The sequence below is a fragment of the Paroedura picta genome, chromosome 11 (genome assembly GCF_049243985.1).
Source record: "Paroedura picta isolate Pp20150507F chromosome 11, Ppicta_v3.0, whole genome shotgun sequence".
NCBI classification, from domain to species: Eukaryota; Metazoa; Chordata; class Lepidosauria; order Squamata; family Gekkonidae; genus Paroedura; species Paroedura picta.
The window spans coordinates 17747278-17770902 of NC_135379.1; the positions used below are offsets into that span (position 1 = coordinate 17747278).

At 45.8% G+C, this 23625-nt stretch overlaps 1 protein-coding gene across 1 annotated transcript in view; it reads left to right on the plus strand.

Moving 5' to 3' along the window:
* Positions 1-2039: 2039 nt before the first annotated feature.
* ST8SIA6 (ST8 alpha-N-acetyl-neuraminide alpha-2,8-sialyltransferase 6) overlaps positions 2040-23625 on the plus strand; it is a 48031-nt gene continuing 26445 nt past the window's right edge. The window contains exons 1-3 of the mRNA XM_077303037.1: positions 2040-2265; positions 2517-2627; positions 13789-13884. Of these exons, the coding sequence (XP_077159152.1) occupies positions 2171-2265; positions 2517-2627; positions 13789-13884 (302 nt within the window). The 5' untranslated portion in view covers positions 2040-2170. The remainder of the gene's footprint in view (positions 2266-2516; positions 2628-13788; positions 13885-23625) is intronic.

Genomic DNA, 23625 nt, shown 5'->3' on the forward strand with positions numbered 1-23625 from the left:
TGGCAGTGTAGAGCCAACACTTTCCTGCAGAAAGTTCAACATCCCACAATGGAAGAGGAATGGAATATTCCACAGCTGCAATGAGGGTTTTTAAACAAATCCAGTTCAGGCTTCCCTGAAGGAAACCTAGAGAATTGTAGATTGCATGACCTTCAACATGCCCTTCAGAAAGTTCTTGTGAACTCCATGCCACAAGACTAGTCCTGCAAGGGTTCTTACATGATAGGGCACATTTGCACACTTGAGGACTAAAGCATGACATGGGCTATCTACATCAACACATGGTCATTGCTAATGCAGAACAGAAAGTCAAAGAGAAACACCAGCAACATGAGTGAGCGTTCTTTCTGGCCAATGCAACAATTCCAAGTGCCAGGTGTTACTTGTTTTAGCAGTCACTAACAGATAAATGAGAACTTAGCTCAAGTCTGATTGCATCATGAGTGTTCATGATTAACTTGTTTATTGTACTTTACCTTGCTTTTCAGCTATTCTCTTCAAAATGGCTCAGCACACAGAAAACTTTAAAATAATGCAAATGCCCATCAAAATACAAAATTAAAAAGAGCTCAGGGAAGTATTGCTTTGCTTTCTCCCACTGACCTTGCTGAAGGTAGCTGGAATAACCGTGTAGAGAAAGAGGAGAGTCTGTTCAGTCTGTTCTGGAGGCAAGCAGGGAGGCAAGGGTGCTTAAAGTAGCTGATGGTTTGGTCATGATCCAAACTAGAAAAATTCAACCAATTGGCTGGTACAAAAAAAGCCGATCAAGACACGGGGGGGGGGGGGGGGGGTCTGAAAAATATCAGGAAGTCCCTAATCTAACTGTGCTGAGTGCACATCTGATGCCCCCTGTAGAATGTTCTTCATATGCTTTTGAATCATGCTGATCTTGCATAGTCCAACAAGCTGGAGAGTTCTGTGAATGGTGGGAATGTGACCGCCTTGTAATAATTTTGTATTCCTCTATTAATATAACCACCCAACTATCGTACAAGTCAAATCTCCATATCCCAGAAACTCTGAGTTGGAGGGGGGACTGTTTAACAGAATCATGAGAAAGCTGATGTCTTAACTCATGCCTGTTGATCTTGGACTCATCCCCCCCCCCCCCACCCAATCAAAATTTCAGAAGGCTGGGTAGGGGCACTAATTTTGTGTTTCAGTTGGGGAAAGAGGGAATTTCAGTGTGGCAGGGTGGTGGTGGTGGTGGGGATTTATCGGAAAACGTACAATCAGAAGTTTGGATGTCTTGCTAATTGATGGGGAAACCTGGCTGACCTTGAGCTGGCAACATTTATTTAAGTCCTTAAACATTTACGCCCTGCTTTCCTCCTCAGTGGGGACCCAAAGAGGTTTACGGTCATTCTGCACTCTTCAATTTTTTTCCATTGCAGGATCTAGGATGAGAGAGAATGGCTGAGGTCTATGCCGCTATGTTCAGAGGAGGCTGACCAGGGATGGTGAAGGCTCAAGAAACGGAGACCTCTGAAGACATTGGGCATGCTCAGCCTTAGGAAAGAGTCCAGGGCTGTTTCCACATAGATGAAGACGGAACAGGTGCAGCAGACCGCTTGTCTCTTGCTCAAGCGGGCAGGATTCGAATTCGAGGCTGGGAGGGACAAGGGAATAGAGGGGAAACTTGTTAGCTGCAGGAGATCAGTTCCACAGCGGACCGGGCCGGACGGGAAGGGGCCCAGCTGGAGAGCCTTTGCTCGGCGGGCAGCTGCCGGTCCGAGTCGAGGGAGAGGAGTGGCCTGGCCCGGGAGGGGGCAGCTCCTTTGGTTCCCCCGGAGTCCTTGGCCGCGGGAGGGCTGTGTGTGTGTGTGTGTGTGTCGAGGCAGCCTGCCGGCCAGGCGCCACCTCTACTCAAGAGCGCCCCCTTCCCCCGGGGCTCGCCTCGCCTGGCCCGGTCTGCGCCGCTGCCCCCAGGGATGCTCGGGGCTGGGATGCCGCCGGAGGCGCTCCATCCGCCTTGATGGGAGGGAGGGGAGGCGAGGGGAGGGGAGGGAGGCGAGGCTGATGTCAGTGGCGGGCGGGGGGCGGAGCGGCGAGGAGCCAGGCGGCAGCGACCCGGCGCTGGCAATCGCCTGCCGCCCCACTGACGGGGTCGCCTGCGCTGCGACGGGCGGCGGCGTGGGCGCGGGGCTGGGCTTGCCTGTCGGCCGGCACGATGCGGGCGCTCCTGGCGCTGACGGCGCTGCTGGGCAGCCTGCTCCTCTGCCTGTGCCTCGCGTGGCTGGCCGCCGACGGCTCTTCGCGGGCAAGGTAGGGGGCGCGGGGGGGGGGGGGGTCCCCGAGGGCACGGCCGGGAAGGGGCAGGGGGGAACCCGGCGCCGGCGGGAGGGAGGGTGGCAGGCAGGCGCCCTCGATCCAGGAACAAGAGCCGCCTGCTCTCGCCTCCTCCTCCTCCTCTCCCCCCTCCCCGTCCGGCTTTCCGCCCTCGGGACCCCTTGTCTGGTCCCTCCGCCTTCCTGGGTGCGCTTTGACAACTTGGGCTTGTCTCGCTCGCTTGACAGGGACTGGGAGAAGGAGGTCAAAGCCGCCACCGACGCGGCCCCCCGGGCGATGCGATCCCTCCGGTCTCCTTGCGCCGCTCTCCAAGTCGCCCCTCCAATGGCCACCAACAGGTAAAGGACGGGGGCGGGCGGGGGTGGGGCGGGGACGGGTGGGGGACGAGACAAGACGGCGGGGCTACTCTTTGTTGTGGCTTGTCCAACATTGGGTCCCCCTGAGCAGCGCAGGGTGCCTTGGGGGTGACTGGCAAGCTGCGGCTCAGAAGACTGGTCACCTGCAAAGGAACCGGGTCTAAAGGGTGCCCGTGGGTTTCACAGATGGGAGTGCCAAGGCATGTGGGTTGGCCACTTGATGGGGTCGCCAGAGTATTTTTAAAAAGTGTGAGGCAGGGTGCTGCTGATTAACAAGGTACCGTGGCCGGGAGTGCTGGGTGCACGAGCATTGCAATCGGGTTCACATGCCAGACAATGTTTTTATGACGGTATTTATTTTTGACCCTAATTTTTAACAACATATTGTTGTACAATCAAAAACAATAGAAACCAGACTGGTCATTATTTGTCCATTCCATATATGTAAGGGGTGTGTGTGTGTGTGTGTTGAAGTCCTTTCCCCCAGAAAAAATAACATCAGAATTGCTCTACCTTTTGGATAACTGAAGACATTTGGAACATATTTGATCTGATTCTTTGACTGTTTCCTTCTGGCCTCGTTCCTTTTGACGCTGAGTTTTGCTTCCCCTTTATGTCATAAGTCATCCTCACATAGTTTAAGCAGTTTCTTTCACAATCACTTGGGATTATATTTATGCAAGTACCAGATTTTTGTTTCCAGTTTCTGTTTCGTGTTTCCCCCCTCTATTAAAAAAACAAAACAAAAACTGCTCAATAAACTCCTACAGCTTAAAACAAAAGTTTTGGGAGTGGGCCAAACTGGAGAACTTTTCACAATTGAAATGCTGCCAAACCCTTAATTTCCCCTGTGAAAAGCTCTCCCATCAAATATCTCCCTATCTCTCTTAATCCATAGTGGAGCTTCGGAAGCTGCCATGAGTAGCTTCGGAAAAAGAGTCATGTTCTGGGAAATCCAGGTCAAACGTATAATTAGCATAGATATATCCATTTTGATCTCATCTTGGTCTTTTTGGTGAAAATTGTAGCGCCAAACTACATTAACACTTCAGTTGAGAGAATTAAGTCTTGTTCACCCAACTATTTGACTGGTGAATTTGCAAGTCATGAGCCGGTATTGTAGATGGTCCTCTCCACCAAAGAGGATGAATTCCCTCTAGCCTATTCTATCATGGAAAGTGGAGGGAGTCCACAGAGTCTGGGAGATTAGTGTGGAGCTGCAGGGAAACCATGTAGCAAGATGGAGAGCTAGGGTTAGGTAGCTGGATTGAAGGTAGCTAGAGAGACAAGAAATCATAGTAGGGTCTGCAGGACTAGGGACAGCTCCAAAGTACTGCAGACTTTGTTCCATCAAGGAGCAAAACTCATATGAGTGCACACCTGACGCAAGCTTAACTGGGAGCTAAAAGGAATTTGGGGCACTGATGTGGTTTGGAGGCTTGCCCTATAACACAATTGATTGGTTTATTGTGCCTTCTGCTATCTGAAACAAAAGTTTAGAAAACAGCAGGTCATCTTGAGCACTGGCCAACACCTCCTTTCAAAGGAAATTTCACCAACCCTGCCTTAGAAGCCAGCAACAGGTCCTTGTCTTCTGGAAAGATGCTCTCCTTTAGTCTGTGTTTCTATATTTCATGGATGGGCTTCTGAATGTCAGAACGCTTCCTTATGTAAGTTTTTACATTGCTTTGCATGGCTTTAAGTCTCAAGTGAAGTGTAGTTAGTTGATATATGCCTTTTGAGCGGATTTGTTTCAGCATTCAGATGATTTTTTTTTCTGTTCCATATATTATTGAACTATATCACTGCCAAAATACATCAAATAAGCCTTCCTACTGAGGGCTTGATAGAAATTACAGCTTCAAATGAAGGCTGTAAGAGAGTGGTTCTCTTGTCACTAATAAAGGATTTTCAAGATGATATGAACAATTAGCTTCCTTTAAGAGAATGCCAGAGAAGAGAACAAGAGCATAGGTTAAAACAATTTTATGGTAAACATGAATTTCTCTAATATCTCTTTAGCCGTCTACCATTCTTGTCAAAACGCTTTGGACCGGGAAATGGTTTTAATACTTAGTTCACTCGGTTTCAAAAATTTACTGCGCTTCTATACAACATGAGAGCTATTGTGTAGGGTAGTAATTACTGATGAACTTCCAAATCTCTCCTTGTGGTTTTTTAAATGTTATTTTTAGTTCGCTGAAATCTAGCTTTTAATTATATGTTAGCAGTGATAAGCAAATAGCACAAAGAACTTTCTGGCATGAATTCTCTTGTCTCCATACCAGGTGCAGAATTAAAGAAGGTTTAAGTAGGTTTTTTTTACTGAAAAATTATTGGTTTGATTATCTTTTCTGGAAAAAATGTCTGTAAGAAACACATATATTGTCAAAAGGGAGTGATGCAGTCGGGAGAAATAGCCATCAACCAGTAAGGAGGGGAAGAGCTGTATTCATGGAAGTCAACATTGTACCAATATGCAGTAGTAGAGGTTTCTGGCAAAGATCTGGAGGGCTATTTTATGTAATCATGTGAAATTCAGCCTTCAGATCTTATCTTTATGATGTCTATCAACTATGCATGCCCTGCTTATAGTTCTCATATAAGAGTTCCCTTCATCTCCTTTCTGTTTCTCTGTTTTTTAAAAAAAACACACACACACACATACACACACACTAAACCTTTGTTCTCACTGACTGTTTCCACATTAGGAGCCGTACCTTGGTTTAACAACGCTTTGCATTTCCTTTGAATGCGGAAAGTCAACTTTAGCCTTCCCACCATTGTGCACTGCTTTTTAAAACTTAGAAACAGCATTGTAATGCAATTGGCATTACAATTGGCATTTTTTACAAAAAAGGCAGATATTTCAAAAATGAGGGAAGGGACAGGGAGGACAGTAATGAGGAAAGGGGCATACCCAAATGACTCAAAATGGCAGGTGTGGTGAAAAACCCTAATGCTCGCATTTCCACACTGAACAACCCAAAATTAAACCCCGTTAGACCCCGCTTGAAAAGATGAAATTGGATTTTCTGGAGATTCTTTTGCTGCAGGGCTAGTGAGGGAACAATTTGGGCCTGTGCCTGAAGAAGCAGATTTCAGTGTGAAAACGGACGAAGCCAATCCTTTAAAAATGCAAATCTGAACGCTATCGCTAGTGCAGGAGCAGTCGCATTGTGTCTCCCCGACCAAAACACATCATAAGCCCTCCTCTCTCCTTAGATTCAGAGTAATTCTTCCTTATCTCACTGCTCCTTTGGTGTTCTCCGGCCTTCCTATCTGAAACTGACAGTTGTGTCTTCCTGACTGCAGCTCCCCTGATCTTCAAAAGTCCATACAGACTGATCTTGCACTTCAGGATTTTGCCCAGGAACATGCTGTGACATCACAGCAGTTCAAGGAATGACTTCCTCATTTGAGGGTGTGTGTGAAATGGAAATAACAAGTAGCCCGGGCTCTTCAGGGGTAGTCAACCTGTGGTCCTCCAGATGTCCATGGACTACAATTTCCATGAGCCCCTGCCAGCATTTGCTGGCAGGGGCTCATGGGAATTGTAGTCCATGGACATCTGGAGGACCACAGGTTGACTACCCCTGGATATGACTTTCATCCCGTTGTTTTATCCATCTACAACGACATATTTTGTGTGTGTGCAAAATTGCAGAATAATTAACTATCTGTAATTAATTATTAACTACGCTACAGGCCTCTCTGTTCTTTCCTCTGTCAGAACATTGCATCCCTGAGGGTAAAATAGTTATTACAACCAATAGGAATAGTTACTTAGCACATAGGTAATGGACCGCAGTTTACATTACTCAGGAAGCATGGCAGCTGTCCTAACTGCTTCCATTCATTTCCTTCCAGAATATTTCTTAAAGACATGTTGTGAATGGCACAACATGGGCATACCTGATAGGTCTGCCAAGAACTGATGCTCCATTGAAACTGCAGTCAGGATCCAGTTATGCTCAGAACAAATGGAAAATAGTCTTCCTGAATATGTTTAAAAAATAAATTCTATTGAACTCACGGGGGTTTTACGTCCAAGTAAACATATTTGTGATTGAGCTATTAGTCTCTTTCAGTTCTTTCATTCAACGTGTATTCTTTCATTCAACGTGTAATTGTCAACAACAATAATTGTTTTGTTATTCATTCTTTTGTACTATGATGCAGAATTTATTCATTTATTTATGAAGCTTTCATTATATGAACAACCAAAGTGTCTCACAGTGAATACAAAATATGATAATAAAAATTACCTGTAACATCTAGGAATGCCGCTCTATTTAAACCTGAGACTAAAGTCAGGCTCCTTCAGAGGTCTTTTGGGATAAATGTGTGTTGAGATTCTTTGGACTGGAAATGCATCTCCCTGGGGAGAGAATTCCACAATCCAGGGGCAGCTTCTAAGAAAGCCCTCTTCTGAGTACCCACGAACCAAACTTCTGAAGGAGTAGATTCCACAACATAGTTATCATGGAGAAGAAGGAGAAGGAAAAGGACAGTTGGTTCTTATAGGCTGCTTTTCTCTACCCGAAGGAAGCTCAAAGCAGTTTACAGTCGCCTTCCCATTCCTCTCCCCACAACAGACACCCTGGGGGGTGGGTGAGGCTGAGAGAGCCCTGATATCACTACTCGGTCAGAACAGCTTTATCAGTGCCGTGGTGAGCCCAAGGTCACCCAGCTGGCTGCATGTGGGGGAGTGCAGAATCGAACCCGGCATGCCAGATTAGAAGTCCGCACTCCTAACCACTACACCAAACTGGCTCTCTTTGAGTACTTTGAATCCGAACCACGTAGGTGTTTCAAGGTCAAAACCAGCACTGTGGATTGTGCCTGCACACAGAGTTCAACAATGTATTTCAGGTTCAACATTATCGCTTCCCCACTCTGTCATGTAGAGTTCCATTGCATGAAAAGCTTCAGTAACTGATTAAAGGTCTCTTGATGACCTTGGTGACTCACGTCCCTTGGAAACAAATAGACAGCCAGTGGAGAGCTTTCATGTATGATCCATGTATCCAACCCCTGACAGTATTTAGGACCAAATGAATTTTCTGAACTGGTTTCAAAAGCAACCCCTCATAGAGGACATTACAGTAATCTAACCTAGAAGTGATCAGAGCATGAATCACCATGGCTAGATCATGCTTTTTCAACAAGGGCTGTAACTGGAACATCAGCCCAAACTGATCAATGGCACTAAATTCCGTGAAGGAGACCTGAGCCTCCAGGAATAGGCCACAGTCCAGCAGCCTGCCCAGGATATTGACCTGCACCTTCAAGGGCAGTGCAATCCCTTCCAGAACAGGCTGACTCTCTAGGACTCAAGCCAGCTGTATTGTATCCCCAGTTGTGTTTCAGTTGTACAAGATCCTGCACAAATGGAATTATGCTATGCCAGATTATGTTTCCTCCTGCACATCACTGGATTCAAGCCTTAAAGTTCAACAGAGACAGCTTGGTGTCATGGTTAAGAGCAGCAGCTTCTAATCTAGCAATCTGGGTTCAATTCCCCACACCCCCACATGCAGCCAGCTGGGTGACCTTGGGCTCCCCACAGCACTGATAAAGCTGCTCTGACCGAGCAGGAATATCAGGGCTTTCTCTGCCTCACCCACCCCACAGGGTGTCCATTGTGGGGAGAGGAAAGGGAAGACGATTGTAAGCTGCTTTGAGACCCCTTCTGGTAGAGAAAAGCAGCATATAAGAACCAACTCTTCTTCTTCATCATCTTCTTCAGTTTTCTCTTACTTCCTGTCACAGCTCTGGTTTGATTAGGCATTCCTTTTTGCTAAGCTAGATCATATGAACTCACCCTATCTCAAGTGGGAAGAAGGAAGAAGAGAATCCCAAGCAGGAAGAAGAGAACACTCAGACATGGGGCTTACTTACTCAGCTCCACAGTATCCTGGATAGATGCATCCCTGCCACAAGCTGGGAAGTTGGGTAAAGCTGCAAGTTGTCCACAGACCACCCGTTAATTCCATCCCGAGCCAATGTTACAGACCTCTGGCGTAGACAACCTGTCGTTTCTTCCAGTTTCTCCTTCTCAAGTTGCATACCTTATGAAGAATATGACAAGTCACATGTGGTTCTGGGTGGGGTGGAGGTAGCCCGGCAGCCACACTGGAATTCAGGACCCTTTGCACGGTGAAACCGTCAGGGGCAATTTTGCCTGGAAAAAAGGAGCATCGGCCCATTGCTTCTTCCCCGGTTGCTGTGATTAATGTTATAAGACAAATTGTTACTTCTGCAGTTTAAGATTTTACAGTCCATTTCACCCAGCATTTAGATTGCATATTACCTTATTAATCAAAGTGTCACGAACCCTAAAACAGCAACTCAGTCTCATTACCTAATTCAGCCAAATTGGTGGCAGAATGCTAAAGAAGTTAAAATCATGTATCCTACCCAAGGACGGATATTGCTTTCTAATGGCAGTCAGGTAGTCAGTTTAACGCAGTCAACGAGTATTTTAGAAATGAAAGAGAGTTATATTTAGGGATACGATGACACGGAACGACATTTCCAAACATGATGTATTATGCCAAAATTCATTCCATCCAAACTAGAAATAGCAGGCAAATCTTGGATATGATGAGTGGCAGGGGGCCAGGGAGGATGACTGGCATCGAAGCATTGATAGAAATGTTCATGCGTTCCTGGATGTGGGATTTCATGTGCCTGAGATGGGTCAGGTCAGGACAAGCAGTGCAGGGTGAAAAGGCTGGCAGAAGAAGGGGAAAGGAGCAAGCCTTTGGGACATGGTTGGAGCTGAAAGAAGAAGAAGAGGCCGTCGGGCTGTGACTGACTCATGGTGGCCACACCCACGGGGCATTCCAGGGGAGAGGCAGTTTGCCATTGCCTTCCCCTGCACAGCAGTTCCGGTCTTCCTTGATGATCTCCCATACCTATACTGAGTGAGGCCAAACCTGCTTATGTTCCCGAGCTCAGATGAGCCTGGCCTAAGTCAGCCTGTCATTCAGCAAACAATCGTAGAATCTGTCAGACGTTTCCTGTCATTTTGGCAAGGACGAAGAAGAATGCTCCAAGGTTATCATCTATTGTGAAGGGGCATTATTTGATTTCTCCTTTGGATTCTGCATGGAAAGATTAGATCTCATGGGCTCCAGAATCCTGGCAGCATTTGAGTCAGGATTCTAACAATTCCCAGCCTTCAAAGTCCAACAAAAGAAAGTCAGTGCGGAGAAAAGGTTACGTTCATCCCACAGCCGAAAGATGGAGACAATGTAGTGAAAGATTAGAAATACATTGGAAGTATGACCAAGAAATGCACAACTTTTTTTTTTTTTGACAAGGTTATAATATTGGCTACTGCAAAGGAAATTGAATTTGAATGGTGACTCTGAGAGCTGACATACATGTTATGTTTTCTGGACTTTTGCAGGGGTAGGCCATCCTTTCCACCTTCATGTAGGCCTTTTAGATGGGAGGGAAAGAAATTGCTGCATGTTTAACATATGGAAGGAGGCCAAGTCCAATCACAGAATGCTGAAAGGTTCAAGAAGATGTTACAAGTGATGAGGAAAATCCCGAAGAGTAGCACAGGCAGCTCGAAGAACAGTACCCCAAGGAAGAGGCAGACTGGCCAGGCAAGGGCAGCTGCTGGCACAAGAAGGGTAAGGTGTCCAGGCAGGCAGGCTGCAGGAGGAGGAATCTGAGGCCAGTTTGCTTGGATGGGAAGAGCAGCAGGCAAGCAGGGGAGTACAGACTGTGAGACCAAATTTGGCAGAGCAGGGCAGGCCTTGCGAGGAGAGAGGAAGGCTTATACTTCAGGCCTTGAATATTTCACCCATGTACATAATCCCAGCGGCTACAAAAGAAAGCCAAGAGTCTCTCTTAGCAACACTGGGCTATGTCTTTGCCTTTTTCTAAGAAAATGCTGGCTGCCTTGTCAAAGCAGCCAACAGAAGCAGAGATTGTAATTATGAGAGAATCCAGGATAAAAAAACAAGAAAATCAGGGTCTTTTTCATCATAGATTGTGATTTTCTTTCATTTTTCATAGTATAATATGAATATAGTTATTATATGTATGGTTCTATGTATAGTTTCATTTCTTTGTAAACCACCCTGAGCCTTCGGGGAGGGCAGGAAATAAATAAATAAATAAACAAACAAACAAATAAACAAATAAATAAATAAATGCCCCTAGACAAAGAAGCACTGGGGCAATGTGGGTTCTCTTTGGGAGAGCATACCAGAATCCCAATGAAATAATTATGAAATCAATTCTTAAATTAAAATGGAAGCCTTAATTATACAGTATTGATGGTAATTAATAATGAAAGAACTACACAAGTCTAAAGTCTTTAGGAAAGTTGGTCGTGGTGGTGGTGGAGGAGGAGGAGGAGGAGGCGGAAGAAAGTCATGTTTCCTGTCCTGATGAAAACTTCAGCAGTGGAACAGTTGTGATGGTGGCACCAGCTATTGTGTAGCAGAGGTTGGAGACCAAAGCCAACTACAGAGAGCATCGGACACCATTTTTGTGTATTTGGAGTTGGCTGGGCTTTGTTGGAGGAGTTAATCAGATCCATGCAGGGCTTGAGCCTACATTGAGAACTGGGTCCGGAATGTAAGGCCTACTCTCCTGTTGAAAGTTTTGAATTTTGGGGTGAGTAGAGGATGATGACTACTGGAGGTGGGAGTCTAAATATTCATCATGCCAGGTGAGGCAAAACGGACAGCACAATCATCTGGGTGTTGGGCTTGCTAAGGACGATTCAACAAAGGCTGAGCAGTAGCTTGATCAATTTCTCCGGGCCTGTGGTTGAATTACTGGAGAGGACTGTATTGTGAAGAGGGCTCTAGGATCTCCAGGTATGGTCCTGCTAGCCTGCCTAACTGCTTATGTCCATGAGTGTGAGGAGGGAGCTCTGGAGGCTTAGAAAAAAGGTCTTTGATCCATGAGCTCACTGGACCATTCAGACAGTTGAATTTTCCCCATCTGAGACCATCAATTCCTGCCCATCTCAGGGGTTCTGTTTTGATATCTAGATGTCTGGAGTTTATCTAGGGGTACTCGGATGCAGGGGTCCTGAGTGGGGAAAAGCCTTGTAGATAACACTAGTTTCCTTTGAAGCAGTTCTTACTCCAGGGAGCTGGAGGAAAGCCAGAACTGTCTCTTTTCTTTGCAGGAAAGATATTTTGGGCAAGAATTACATTAGTGCCTGACAGAACAATAGCAGGTACCTGGATTCAGGTGCCACCTTGGCAATCAGTGCCTTAGGCAAATTACTTTTGAACTATAAACAAATGCTCCTTTTATTCAAAACATGCCAATATTACTGCTACGCTACGATGCCTGTGGCTCAGGGAGAGTGCTTTGATGCTTCCCCCCCCTTGCTGCTTGGAACTCCAAGTGGGGGCATTTCCCACCCTGTCTGGGGGAATGGCAACCCTTCATGGTTGCAGTGTCAAGCTGGAAGGCCCACCTTCAAATCTCATTCTGCTGTCAAACTTGCTGAGTGACCTTGAACCCATCATTGTCTCCTTCAGAATAGCAGTGAGGATAAAAGAGAGCAGGAGGAAAGTATGCCTTATGTCCAGAGCTCTGTGGAAGATGGATAGGCTAAAAATGCTCCACACAGAGAGGTCACTGGCTTTTCTTGCCTTTAAGACTGTTTACTGCTTCCTGCCACGCTCCCAAATTGTTGTGATGAGGAACCTGCATTGGAATCCTTTTGCAATTCCTCCTCAACATCCCGCTGGTGGTTGGAGCTGACGAATCGCACTAATCACACGCAATAATGTACTCACGCACTGAGTCAGGCTGTCTGGCATCATCTTGTTAATGTTGTTTAATAAAGCTGCAGTGAGCATCATCCCACTAACTGATCAGAAAGTTTATCTCCCTACCAGGATCTATAAATATTAGCCAGCCTCTCTTTGCGTTTGCCGCAAACTCCTTGTTCTGCCTTCAGTCCTTTGGCATGCACAGAGAGTCTGGAGAAAAGGGAAGTATTCATCTGCTTTGCACTGCGGTACGAAGTGGGTAATAAAGCAAAATCCCGACTGTTCTCTGCATGACCGCGCAAGCTGAACATTCTGTTAGGAGGTGCTACGGCACCACGAACACTGTGTGGGCTAGAATCCACCAACCAGGGCACTGCAAGAAAAAGCAGCTGTCACTTCTGTTGGGGCCCATTCCTGTGGTCCCATACCCTGCCCCAGCTGCCTCTCTATACCCCTCCCCCCCTCCCCAACTGCCCAGCGTCATTGAGGAAGGTCATGTAGATGGTGCACAGTGGAGGCACTCCCGGTGGCAATGGCAAAATAGTACAGGCAACTGAGTAGGGTTGGCTGATGGGCTTGTAAGCAAGAGGACACACAGACAGGTGGGGGCATGCAGGCGTGCGGTGGAAAGATGGGTATGAGGGCTTCCTGAGGGACTGCCAGCCTGTGGACCTCCAAAACCAGAAACTGTCCCTGCTGTGGTTACCAAATGCAGACTGGGACCCAGAGTCCCCCTGGAATAACAATGCATCTCCAAATTATAGAGGCCAGTCCCCTGAAGAAAATGTCAGCCTTGGAGGAAAGTTATAGAGTTTAGGAGGATCAGAAGTCCTAGAGGGACATCATACCTCTGTTAAGCTTCCATCTGCTCCCTAAAATATGCCCTCCCCAGCATTACCCCCAAGTCTCCAGGAATTTCTCAAGCTGGAGTTGGCTGCTTGGGAGCCCTTTGAACACCATAAAAAGGCACGAAACGAACCACCTTGATATTATCTGGAGTGCACATTTATTTTTTTAATGTAGCTTATCGAAAGCAGGTTTGCAAAAGCCAATCGTATTTATTCCTCAAATATTCCTGTGCCTTTTAGAGATGCGATTACGCTGAAGCCGGTTGCAAATTCAGCGTTTAAAAATCCAATTTCTCTTTTGCCTCCCAAGCCGCCCAGTGCGATACGAGCCCAGCTCGGTTTTAAAAAACCAAATGGGCCCCCGCACCTCAAAGCATTCGGCATAATGAAAGTGAAACAGACTTCAGTGGCATTTCTTCCCCAAACTCTAAGCTGTTGCTTATCTTCGCTGCACAGCAACTCACTGTGCTGCTGCCAAGAACGTTTTTGTCCTTTCAAAGATGGGTTTTTTTGTTTTCATTTACGCAGAACCACTAATCAGACTGGAATTCAGAAGCCAGAGCAAGCCAACAAATGCAAAGAGATGTGGAGTAACAGTTGGGCTGCATCTGTCAAGAGGAAAAGGTAAGGCGTCTGCTTCTGCTGGAGCTTTATTTAGCAGCCTGCTTATACATTTATATGTCACCATTCCCAAAAGCCAAGTATGTGCATGCTGTGGATCCGTGGCTCTCCAGTGGCTCTCCAGATGTCCATGGACTACAAACAGTGGCTCTCCAGACATCCATGGACTACAATTACCAAGGAGCTCATGGTAATCTCATCCCATGGACATCTGGAGAAGAGCCACAATTTGGCCACTCACCCCAGCTTTAGATTCGCAAGGGGGTAAGGCCATCATTCAGTGCCAGATGGGAGTTTGATTGAGTTGACCTGGAGAATCTTATTGCCTGCTGGCCAGGTCAAAGCATAGCTGAAGCGAGACCTCTCCTCCAGCTGGGTTGCTGGCCTCAAAGTGGGGCATGGAGATCTGTCCAGTTTCCATAGAGTTTCCATCTGTCCAGTTTCCATAGAGAATGAACTCTATGGAATCACATCCCTGTGGAGTTCCCTCCAAGGCTTCACCCCCAGAACTCCAGGAATTTCCCAACCCAGAGTTGGCAACTCTGCCTCCAGACCAGAATCATGGAGATCAGGTGGGCTGTGTGTGTGACAGTTGGAATGAGAAGTGAAAGAATTGTTCTGTTGATCAGCCAAAAGGAGAACACCATATTCTTATACTTTATATATGAGATGTGGATAGGTTGCCAGGTCTGGTTTGACAGCCTATGGGAGACCAGGGGCAGGGGGACATGGGGGGTGGGGTGGGGTGGGGGGACAGTCAGTGACAGCATAATGTTGCTTTGGGGAAAAACCAAAAGTGACAGAACACTTCTCTTGGAATCACCAGAAACTGTATTACTATCAGAAGTGATGTCACACCATGGGCCCTACAGTTTTTAGGCCCCGGCTAACAACCCTTGGGAACCTTTTTGGTGGTCTGCAGTCTACCATTTTCCTATAGTCACCATTGGGCACTTGAGTGGTTTGTCAAGATGTCTTCTGCTATAGCTGTAGTGGGAGTCCTGGTAACCCTAGGGACCAATGATGTGCATCCTTAATGTGCCTGAAAACGAACTGAAGTAGAGGATCTTCTTGGATTGAGCAAATGCTGGTAGCGCAACGTGGGGTAGAAAGGTGCCTGCCTGACATATCTGCTTGCAGCACTTTTCATGCAGTGAACCAGACAAAACAAGTCATTGAGAACTCAATTCACAGTCAACGCTCTGTTGCCAAGATGCTGCGAACTCGTGAAGCGGTGGGGAGGCAAATAAGCATTGAGAGGTGAGCCAAGCATGCCACGAAGGAGTCACAAGTCTGCCTCTTCATATCACGGCAGGGAACCCCTCCACCCACACCCTCAACATTTCAGTTTAATAGTGTGAACTGACCTGCTGTGGGAAGCCAAAACAGCAAACCGTCTTCAGACTGGTCGTCATTCAGAAGTTACCCAGGCAAGCAAAGCTGTCAGCATCCAGTCGCTAGAGATTTAAGTAGACAAATAAACTAAAAATAGAATTCTTACTTCCTTTTGTAAGAATTAAGTCTGAGTCCAGGGACAACTTCACTGTAAGACCAATAAAGTTTTATTCAAGATAAGAGCTTTCATGTGCGTGCACACTTTGTCAGCTGCAGCCTGTATCTGAAAGTGTGCACACACACAAAATCTTATCCCCATAAAACACTGTTGATCATAATGGTGCCACGGGGCACAAACTTTGTTCTGCCGCTTCAGATGGAAAAGGTTATCCACTGGAATCTTTTTTTCATAAGTCATTGTGTTATCATCGATCTTTGCTATTTGTAGAAGATCCATTCCTGGGAACACCCTAGGGATGCACTCATATTAAAGGTAAGGGAAAAGGAGCTTAAGTCTGAACACTCAGAAATAAGTCCAATTTTGTGCAATAAGACTTTCTCCCTAGTAGGAGTGTTTAGGGCCACAGTCCTCATCCTGGATCTTGTCCACTCCTCCTGTTAAAAAGCTAGGGAGGGGGCAAACTGGTGCGGATTTCTTTAAGAGCCTCTTTTCTTTCCCTCAATAATTTAAGCACTCTTTAATACGGGCTTTCTCAACCAGGGCTTTGTGAAACCCAGGGCTTCTTGATGGTGAGAGTGGGTGGGAGTTAATTTTAAAATAATGTTTACATTTCTTAAACATTTATTTGGTGATATGACCATCTACGGTCTTGTTGACCCAACCCGTAGCCCAAAATGGCCAGTGATGTCCCTGGAGGGGGTGGGAAGGGGAGGGGCCCTGGTTGGGCACGTCCACAGCTATGCTTCCCAGCCGTATTCTGAATGATCGTGCCACTTCTGGGGTTTCTCAAAGCCTGCAGAATGTTTCTTGGGTTTCTCAACAGTAAAAAGGTTAAGAAAGACTGCTGTAGATTGACTAGTCCTTCTATAGTCTTGCTAGGATTGCCGACCTCCAAGTGGGGACTGCAGCACTTCCAGAATTTCAACTGATCTCCAGACTACAGAAATTGGTTCCTTGGGAGGAGAGGGCAGCTTTAGAGAGTAGACTATCTGGCATCATGTCCCTGCGGAGCTGCCTCCTGAGACTCCAGAAATTTCCCAGCTCAGAGTTGGCAACCCCAACTCATGCTCATGATGCTCAGAAATGCCAAGATTCACAACAACCAGCATTGGGCAGACAGCTGAGGCTTTGTCAGATTTTCTCCTGCATGTAATGAGTTTTATACTGCTGGTTTAAGCAAGCCACAATTACCATAAATTATTCTAACAAGACTTTCAGCAGCTGAGGATGTTTGCGTGATGTCCTTTGTTTTCTTCAGGCTTTTCCCAAATATATCATGGTGACAAAAACATCAGGAGGCGGAAAAGCATATTTTCATTCTGGCATTTCATTATTCTGATTAGTGTTTAAACACACACACACACACACACAAGCATGTAAATCATTAAAATGAGAGTTCTACAACCATCTTTAAAATGCTCACATTAACCACAAATGGTCTGATACATACACAAAACACAATTTTTAGGAGCAGTTGACCAGGCAAGATCGCCGACTACGTATCTAGACCAGCCTTTTCCAACTTTTTAACCTTAAAGAAAGCCCTGAAACATTCTTCAAACTTTGAGAAACCCCCAAAGCGACCCGATGGTGCAAAATTTGGTTGGGAAGCATAGCTGTGTACATACCCACCTGGGGACCCTCCCCTTCCCACCCAATCCAGGCCCATCATTGGCCATTTATCACCCAATAAATGTTTAACGTTTTTTAAAAAATTAACTCCCATTTGGAAAATCCTTCCAGGGCTGTCAAGAAACCCCAGGGTTTCACAAAATCCTGATCTAGACCAGTGGTCCCCAACCCCCGGTCCAGGGACCGGTACCGGTCCATGGATCAGTCGGTACCTGGACATGGATCCTCCTCGTCCTCCTCCCTGGCTGCTGCCTCGGGAGCTGCCCTGCCACTCTGTCACCGGCTCACATTTAGTGATCTCCAGCAGCTGCCATGGCTGGGGCTCCTCCTCAGCGTGGCACTGTGCAGCTGCTTCTGGCACGCCCCCCATCGGGTGGCGGAAAGTCAGGGGAGCAGGTGGGAAAGCATGTGGAGCAGGGGCTCAGGCGGTGGCGGCGACGTCCCTCAGCAAAAGACTACCCCCATGGGCCTCAGTAAAATTGTCAAGTGTTGACTGGTCCCTGGTGATAAAAAGGTTGGGGACCACTGATCTAGAACTATTGCCTCTGACCAACCGGTTAATGGGAAGTATGAAATTCTGACTCCCTCAGTTTGGGCGCGACTGAACCAGATCAGTGGCTCCTCCCCTTCAGAACCCTTTAGTCAAATTTAAGTAGTGACAAAATTAGGTGGATCATTTTTCTACCGTCTTAACGGAGTCCATTCTATCAGGGTATGTATGTTACTGTATAATACCATTAGGACATGAGATAAATTGAACTTGATATTATGGATGAGGAAAGCTGATAATGGCCTGTTATTTTGGGGAGCAAAACACATGTTTTCCCCTCAGCTGAGAGCCAGTGTATTGATGGACATATTGGCTTAGGAATCTGAATGCCTGGGTTCAAATTCTCACTCCACAGTGAAACTCACCTTTTGACCAATCCTGTCTGAACCATAATTGTTCTTTTTGTTGACCGGGACATGTATGTCGGGCACTTCGTTGTTCTGAGCGCTTCTGAGAGTTTCGTCCTCTGGCCCAAAGAGCCTTCTTCCAGTTTTAAGTGGGGAAATAAAATAAATAAGCCGTGCAAAATCCTCTAGCAGCCTGCATGGGCCAATGATGTCATCTGTGTGCATTCGGCGGTGACAGATGGGGGTTACATCACACATTGCTGTATGGGTCACTGCCAGAGAAGTCCCATTTCGAGGTAATTACTATTGCCGGAGAGGTAAGAGGGGATGATCTCTGGTGACTAATCGCAGCAGTTTCCTATCCTTTGGTGATCACGATAGGAGTTTATAGCATGGGATTAACACATTGGAGCTCAGCCGCAGCCCACCGATGGCTTAGAGTTATCAAAACCGGCACCTGCAGAGCTGATCCTGAAATCCATTTAAGTGCAGTCCTAAGAAGAGCGACATCTTTCTAAAGCCATTGAGTTCAATGGGCTTAAAAGGGTATAACCCTGCTTAGGATCTCACCGTGTCTGAGTTTATGTTTAAATATATATGCTAATAAAAGTGTAAACTTTATAGTGAAAATTATTGTTCTGCCATCTCAGCACATAACAGGAGGGGAAACTGGACCTGCAATCAAACCCCAAGCCAGAAAAAAGTCGCCAGGGTTGAGGGAAAAGAGTATGCATAGGAGTAATAAATCTGCCATTAGAAAATGTATAAGTATTAAACAAAGCAAATATCATCTTGTGAATGAGTTTTTGTGACACTTTGTGAAGTGTCGCAAAAATGTTCAACATAAAACTCACTTCTTTGTTGAAAATATGCAAGTCTTCCATGCCAGAGGTCTTCTAGACTCCGTCTTTGCTAGTGGACTGCTAAAATATGAGGAATGAAACAATGTTAAACAATGTTAAATAAAGTATTCCTTTGCCGATCTGTTTTCAATAACCTAAAAAAGCAATGTTTAAAAAATTCCCAATGAATAAAATCATGAATAATTTTTTTTTTAAATCTACTGACAGGCTGACTCTCAGAAGGTATGTGGGACACATACCTGCTCTGGGGCTACTTGGTCAGGGTCCCCTCCCTCCCCTGCAAACACACACACACATAAATGCACACACAGAGATTCCCTTCTCTTCCGCTCCCCCCTTAATTGGGGGTCTCCTGACCTCCTCCTTGGTTTCTCCCTCTTCCCTCCCTCCCTCACACACATATAGACGCACAGAGACTCCTTTCCCTTCCCCACTTACCTGTTGGTTTCCCAACCCCCTTCCTCCTTCCCTCCCAAGCAAATACACACACCCACATGACACTCCCTTCCCTCCCCCCTCACCTGTTTGTTTTCCAACCTCCTCCCCTCCCTCCCAAGCAAACATATACACAAGCACACAGAGACACCCTTCCTTTCCCCTTTCCCCTTTCCCCTTTTTATTTACCTTTTTACCCTCAGGCCACCTTTACCACTTCCTTGGCCCCTGCTGGCCTCACAGGCGCTGGCTGGGCCCCCAGGGGTGCTGCAGCCTCTACCTCAGCCTCCTCAGCTCCCCTGCCTTCTTCGGCCTCTTCTGGCGCACTCCCTGGGGTGGGACTACAGACGTCACATCTGTATTCATATCCATTTGAGGAGATGTGCCAGAAGATGTGTCGCACATAAAAAATATATATATACTGACCAATTTTTTTAAAACCCTTATGCTGTTGTTACTGACATAGCATGGTGGATATTCTGATCATTTTCCCATCCGAGGCAGTTCTAACTAGTCTTCTTTCTCTAATAGTGGTTAGATTGTGAGTTTTAGCTCCTTTTTCTAGGGTGCATCTCCCCAAAAGCCAATAAATGGAGTGTCTGCCTTGTTCTATTTCCATCATAGACAAAAGCAATAGAAAGAACATCCCCTACCCCACGTTTTCAGTGTGTTGGCAGAGACAGGTACAAATAATAGTCTTGAGAATCTTTGTCCTTTCTCCTGCTCTTGCAACCAAAGGTAACCAAAGTGCTCAGCTTCTCAAGAGAGGTAGATTAGGGGTGTTGCGAAAAATCTGTTGCCCCGGTTCAGCAGAAGAGGAGAGAGGGAAATGAAGGCTGCAGTTTGGGTTGTACAGCGCTTCCAAGTGGATTTCCTCCCTCCTTTGAACAGTCCATTTTATATTGCAATTTCCCCCATCTATTTACCGCCTGGCAACGCAGCTATCTTCATGACCAGCGTGTAGCAGCTGGGCTGCTGTGCAAAGCATTTGACATTTTTCATCTCCTACAACATCCCAACACTCTTGATCCATATCTATCATTTTGCAAATAACGGCCTGGTGCTGTAACAGAGTTTGCCATAGCGTGCCCTGTAAGTCGATGGCTGGGCCAGCATCTGAATCCAAATTGCCATCGAACAGACACCGAAACTCTGCTCCAAAATTTGACCCTCCCTTTCACAAGATCCTGACCAGTTTTCCTACTGAGACAGTAGAAATCAGTGTGTTAACAGAGGATCCACAAATTATATTGCCTGTGGTGAGCCTAAGTTAAACTCGGATGATCTGCAGGCCATCTGGATCACCTCCCATATATCCTGCCACAGAAGTAAACATTTTTAGAAACTGCAGAGTCCTTCTTTCAAAATAATGCAGAGGAGTGAGGAATCAAATCCAGTTCTCCAGATTAGAGTCCACTGCACCAAGCTGGCTCTCTATCAAGTTCTGGAACAATTGCTGGCATTAAGACAACCTTCATTTCTGGCAAAGTATGTGGCTCAGATATATTTACCTGCAGCTCACTCTGAAAGCCAGTGTGGTACAGTGGTCAAGAGCAGCAACCTATGATCTGAAGAACTGGGTCTGCTTCCCCACTCCTCCACATGCAGCTAGCTGCATGACCTTGAGCCAGTCACAATTCTCTTAGGACTGAAGTGCACTTCCAAGGCGAGCCAAAGTCAAGAACATCTACTTAGACAGCAAGCTGCCAGCCTTGCACTTTGCCAGTGAGCTGTCAAACCAGCCCACTGCTGCTGCCTCCTGTGCTCCGGTGAGTTGTCTGGGCTGGATATGGAGAGTCCTGACGTGGCTGGCATGAGAGACTGAGTAGGTTCTTGACTGCAACTGGGCAGCTTGTATTCTGATGGGTCCAGCTTGCTGCAAACCTCAGCCAAATCCTTCATTGAGATGATGTACATGTAACAATAGAAATCACCTCTTACTGAGCCATAACTTCATTCATTTGAATTTTATTAGATGTTCCTACTGAACATCTTATAGGATTGCCAACCTCCAGGTGGTGACTGGAGACCTCATGACCTTGCAACTGATCTCCAGCTGACAGGGATCAGGTCTATTCCATTTACCCAGACTAAAGCAAGACACTTGATATGATCTAGACAGTTGGGTGTGGGTTGGCTGTTGCATAAATGAACGGTTGTTAGGGTGCTGTGAAAAGCCAACGGGCAGAAAATAAATATAATAAAACATACAAAGAAATAATGTCCTGGTAACAAAAACAAAACAAAATCAATGAACAGCACAACATCAAAGCTTCAGAATAGGGCCATAAAATGAAATATCTTCCCTCTTTTTGGAGCCATCCCATCTAAACAGAAAGTCTCTGGGGTCTCTTTAAGGAGCTAAGAGGCATTTAGAGAACCAAACAAAGCTGGTTCGAGCTCCAAAACCCAAAGGAGCAAATTGAAAAGCATCATTATGCTGTAGACGCCTGGTCTGGAAAGCGTGTCACGCTGCACATCCTGACGCAAATGATTTGTTCTAAGACACCATCAGAAAAATCTTGTAAAGCTATGTCCTCTCAATATCACTTGCTCCTTGGAAGTGTTTCTCCATTCAAAGCCTACCTAAAACAACACTTCATATGACTCCAGGGTCCCTTAAATTTTGCCTTGCTGCCAACGCGTGGAGACAAACGGCCTCCGATGGGTTCATATGGGAATATAAATATGTTTCACGTACACCGCATCATTTTGAAAGCTGCCGATTTACACCTCATTTGTTGTTGCAAGCAATCTGAATTCGTAGCTTGGCAATGATGAAGCAGCCCAAGGCAGAGTCTGCACTTACTTTGTTTATTCCATTGTCAATCCTGTTGAATTCAGATTGATTTGAACTTGGGTCTTCCTCTTTCCCCCCTCCCCATTGAAACAGGAAAGTGTTCTGCACGTGGTTAGGGTAGTTCAGAAGGGGGGGGGGAGCCAAGCCTCTTTCTTTCTTTTCTTGAAGGGGGAGGGGAAGAGGAGCCAAGCAGGTAGCCACTTTCTTTTCTTGGAGGGGGGGCAGTAGAGGATCGAAGAAGGCAGAGAAGGGAGAAAAAATCCAAAACCGACAGAAGTTGAGAGAAATTAGGGGCTTCTCCTTTAAGGTAAGCTTGTCACATGATCAGCTTTGGCCAATTAGGGGTTCTCTACCACGGAGCAAGGCCCAGATTCAAAACAGCCTACTTTCTCAATTTGATTTTAAAAATATTGAGCATTAAAAGCACTTTAAGATATCACACAATAAAGGTAGAGTCACTCCAGGTCAATCCTTCTTGTTGCAGAAGGAAAATTTAAATTGCCCCAAATCAAAATGGAAATCGCATTCTGTGTAGACGGCAGGAACTGAATCAACCTGGGATTGGAATAAAAGCTCCGTGCAGTTTAACCCAAGATTGTCTTGGAATAATATTGTTCGGATGATTACTATCTGTGGAGTTGGGAGGGGGACGGATGGACAGACACCAAGGCTGTGCATCATCGCAACTCAACCACAACACATTCATTTGTTCGTTTGCGTGGGACACGTGAGGCACCGAATGAGAAACATCAAGAATTTAAGAGGATGAGATGAAGCCCAAGTCTAATATTTCCATGTCCACAGATGCACTAACAGGATAAGGAATGGCTTAAAACAACTTTAATATTAAAAAGTGACTAAAGCATCTTGTACAGCTATCTCTAAGCCATATTACAGGACCAACTAAGATCATGTGATCTTGGTTAGTATAGATATTTGTATTATTTCTTACACAAATTAAAGGGGAAAACAGTACAAAAAAGAAAGAAGCGAAAAAGAACAGACTTCTTAAATCCCTTGCATCTTAATGTATATTTATTCCAGATCCTCAGAATCTCATGTCTAACGTAATGATTTTTAAAGTCCACATTCGCTTTATCCTTGTCATGCTATAAGTAAGTATGCCAACCGAACCAGAGATCGTGGCCTTCCAAATACAGTAATCTTTTATTTCTCAGTAATAAAGATCATGCAATCTTAAGGCAAGTCCACAAGTTATGAATTGGTTAACATTGTAAAATATAAGGGAACGTCCCTAAATTATAAATTAAATGATTATACAAGGTGTATGCAATCAAGTTAAGCCCTATGTGTCCCATTGTTTCCCCTTTGTGGTCCGCAGTCTGGTGAGGTTGAGGCTCAGTGACTGAGCATGTGGTCTTGGATTCAGCCCTTAGTATTTCCAGTTAGGCAGCAGGTATTATGAAATACCTTTCTCTACCTGTGACCAGCTGGATAAATAACACAGCTATATGAACCAGTAGGCAACTTCTGCATGCAAGTTGAGTGATGTTAAAGTGTTGAACTAGGAATGAGAGACCTGGAGTCACATGTCCAATCAACCACAATGCTCACAATACCAGCTTGGTGTAGTGGTTAGG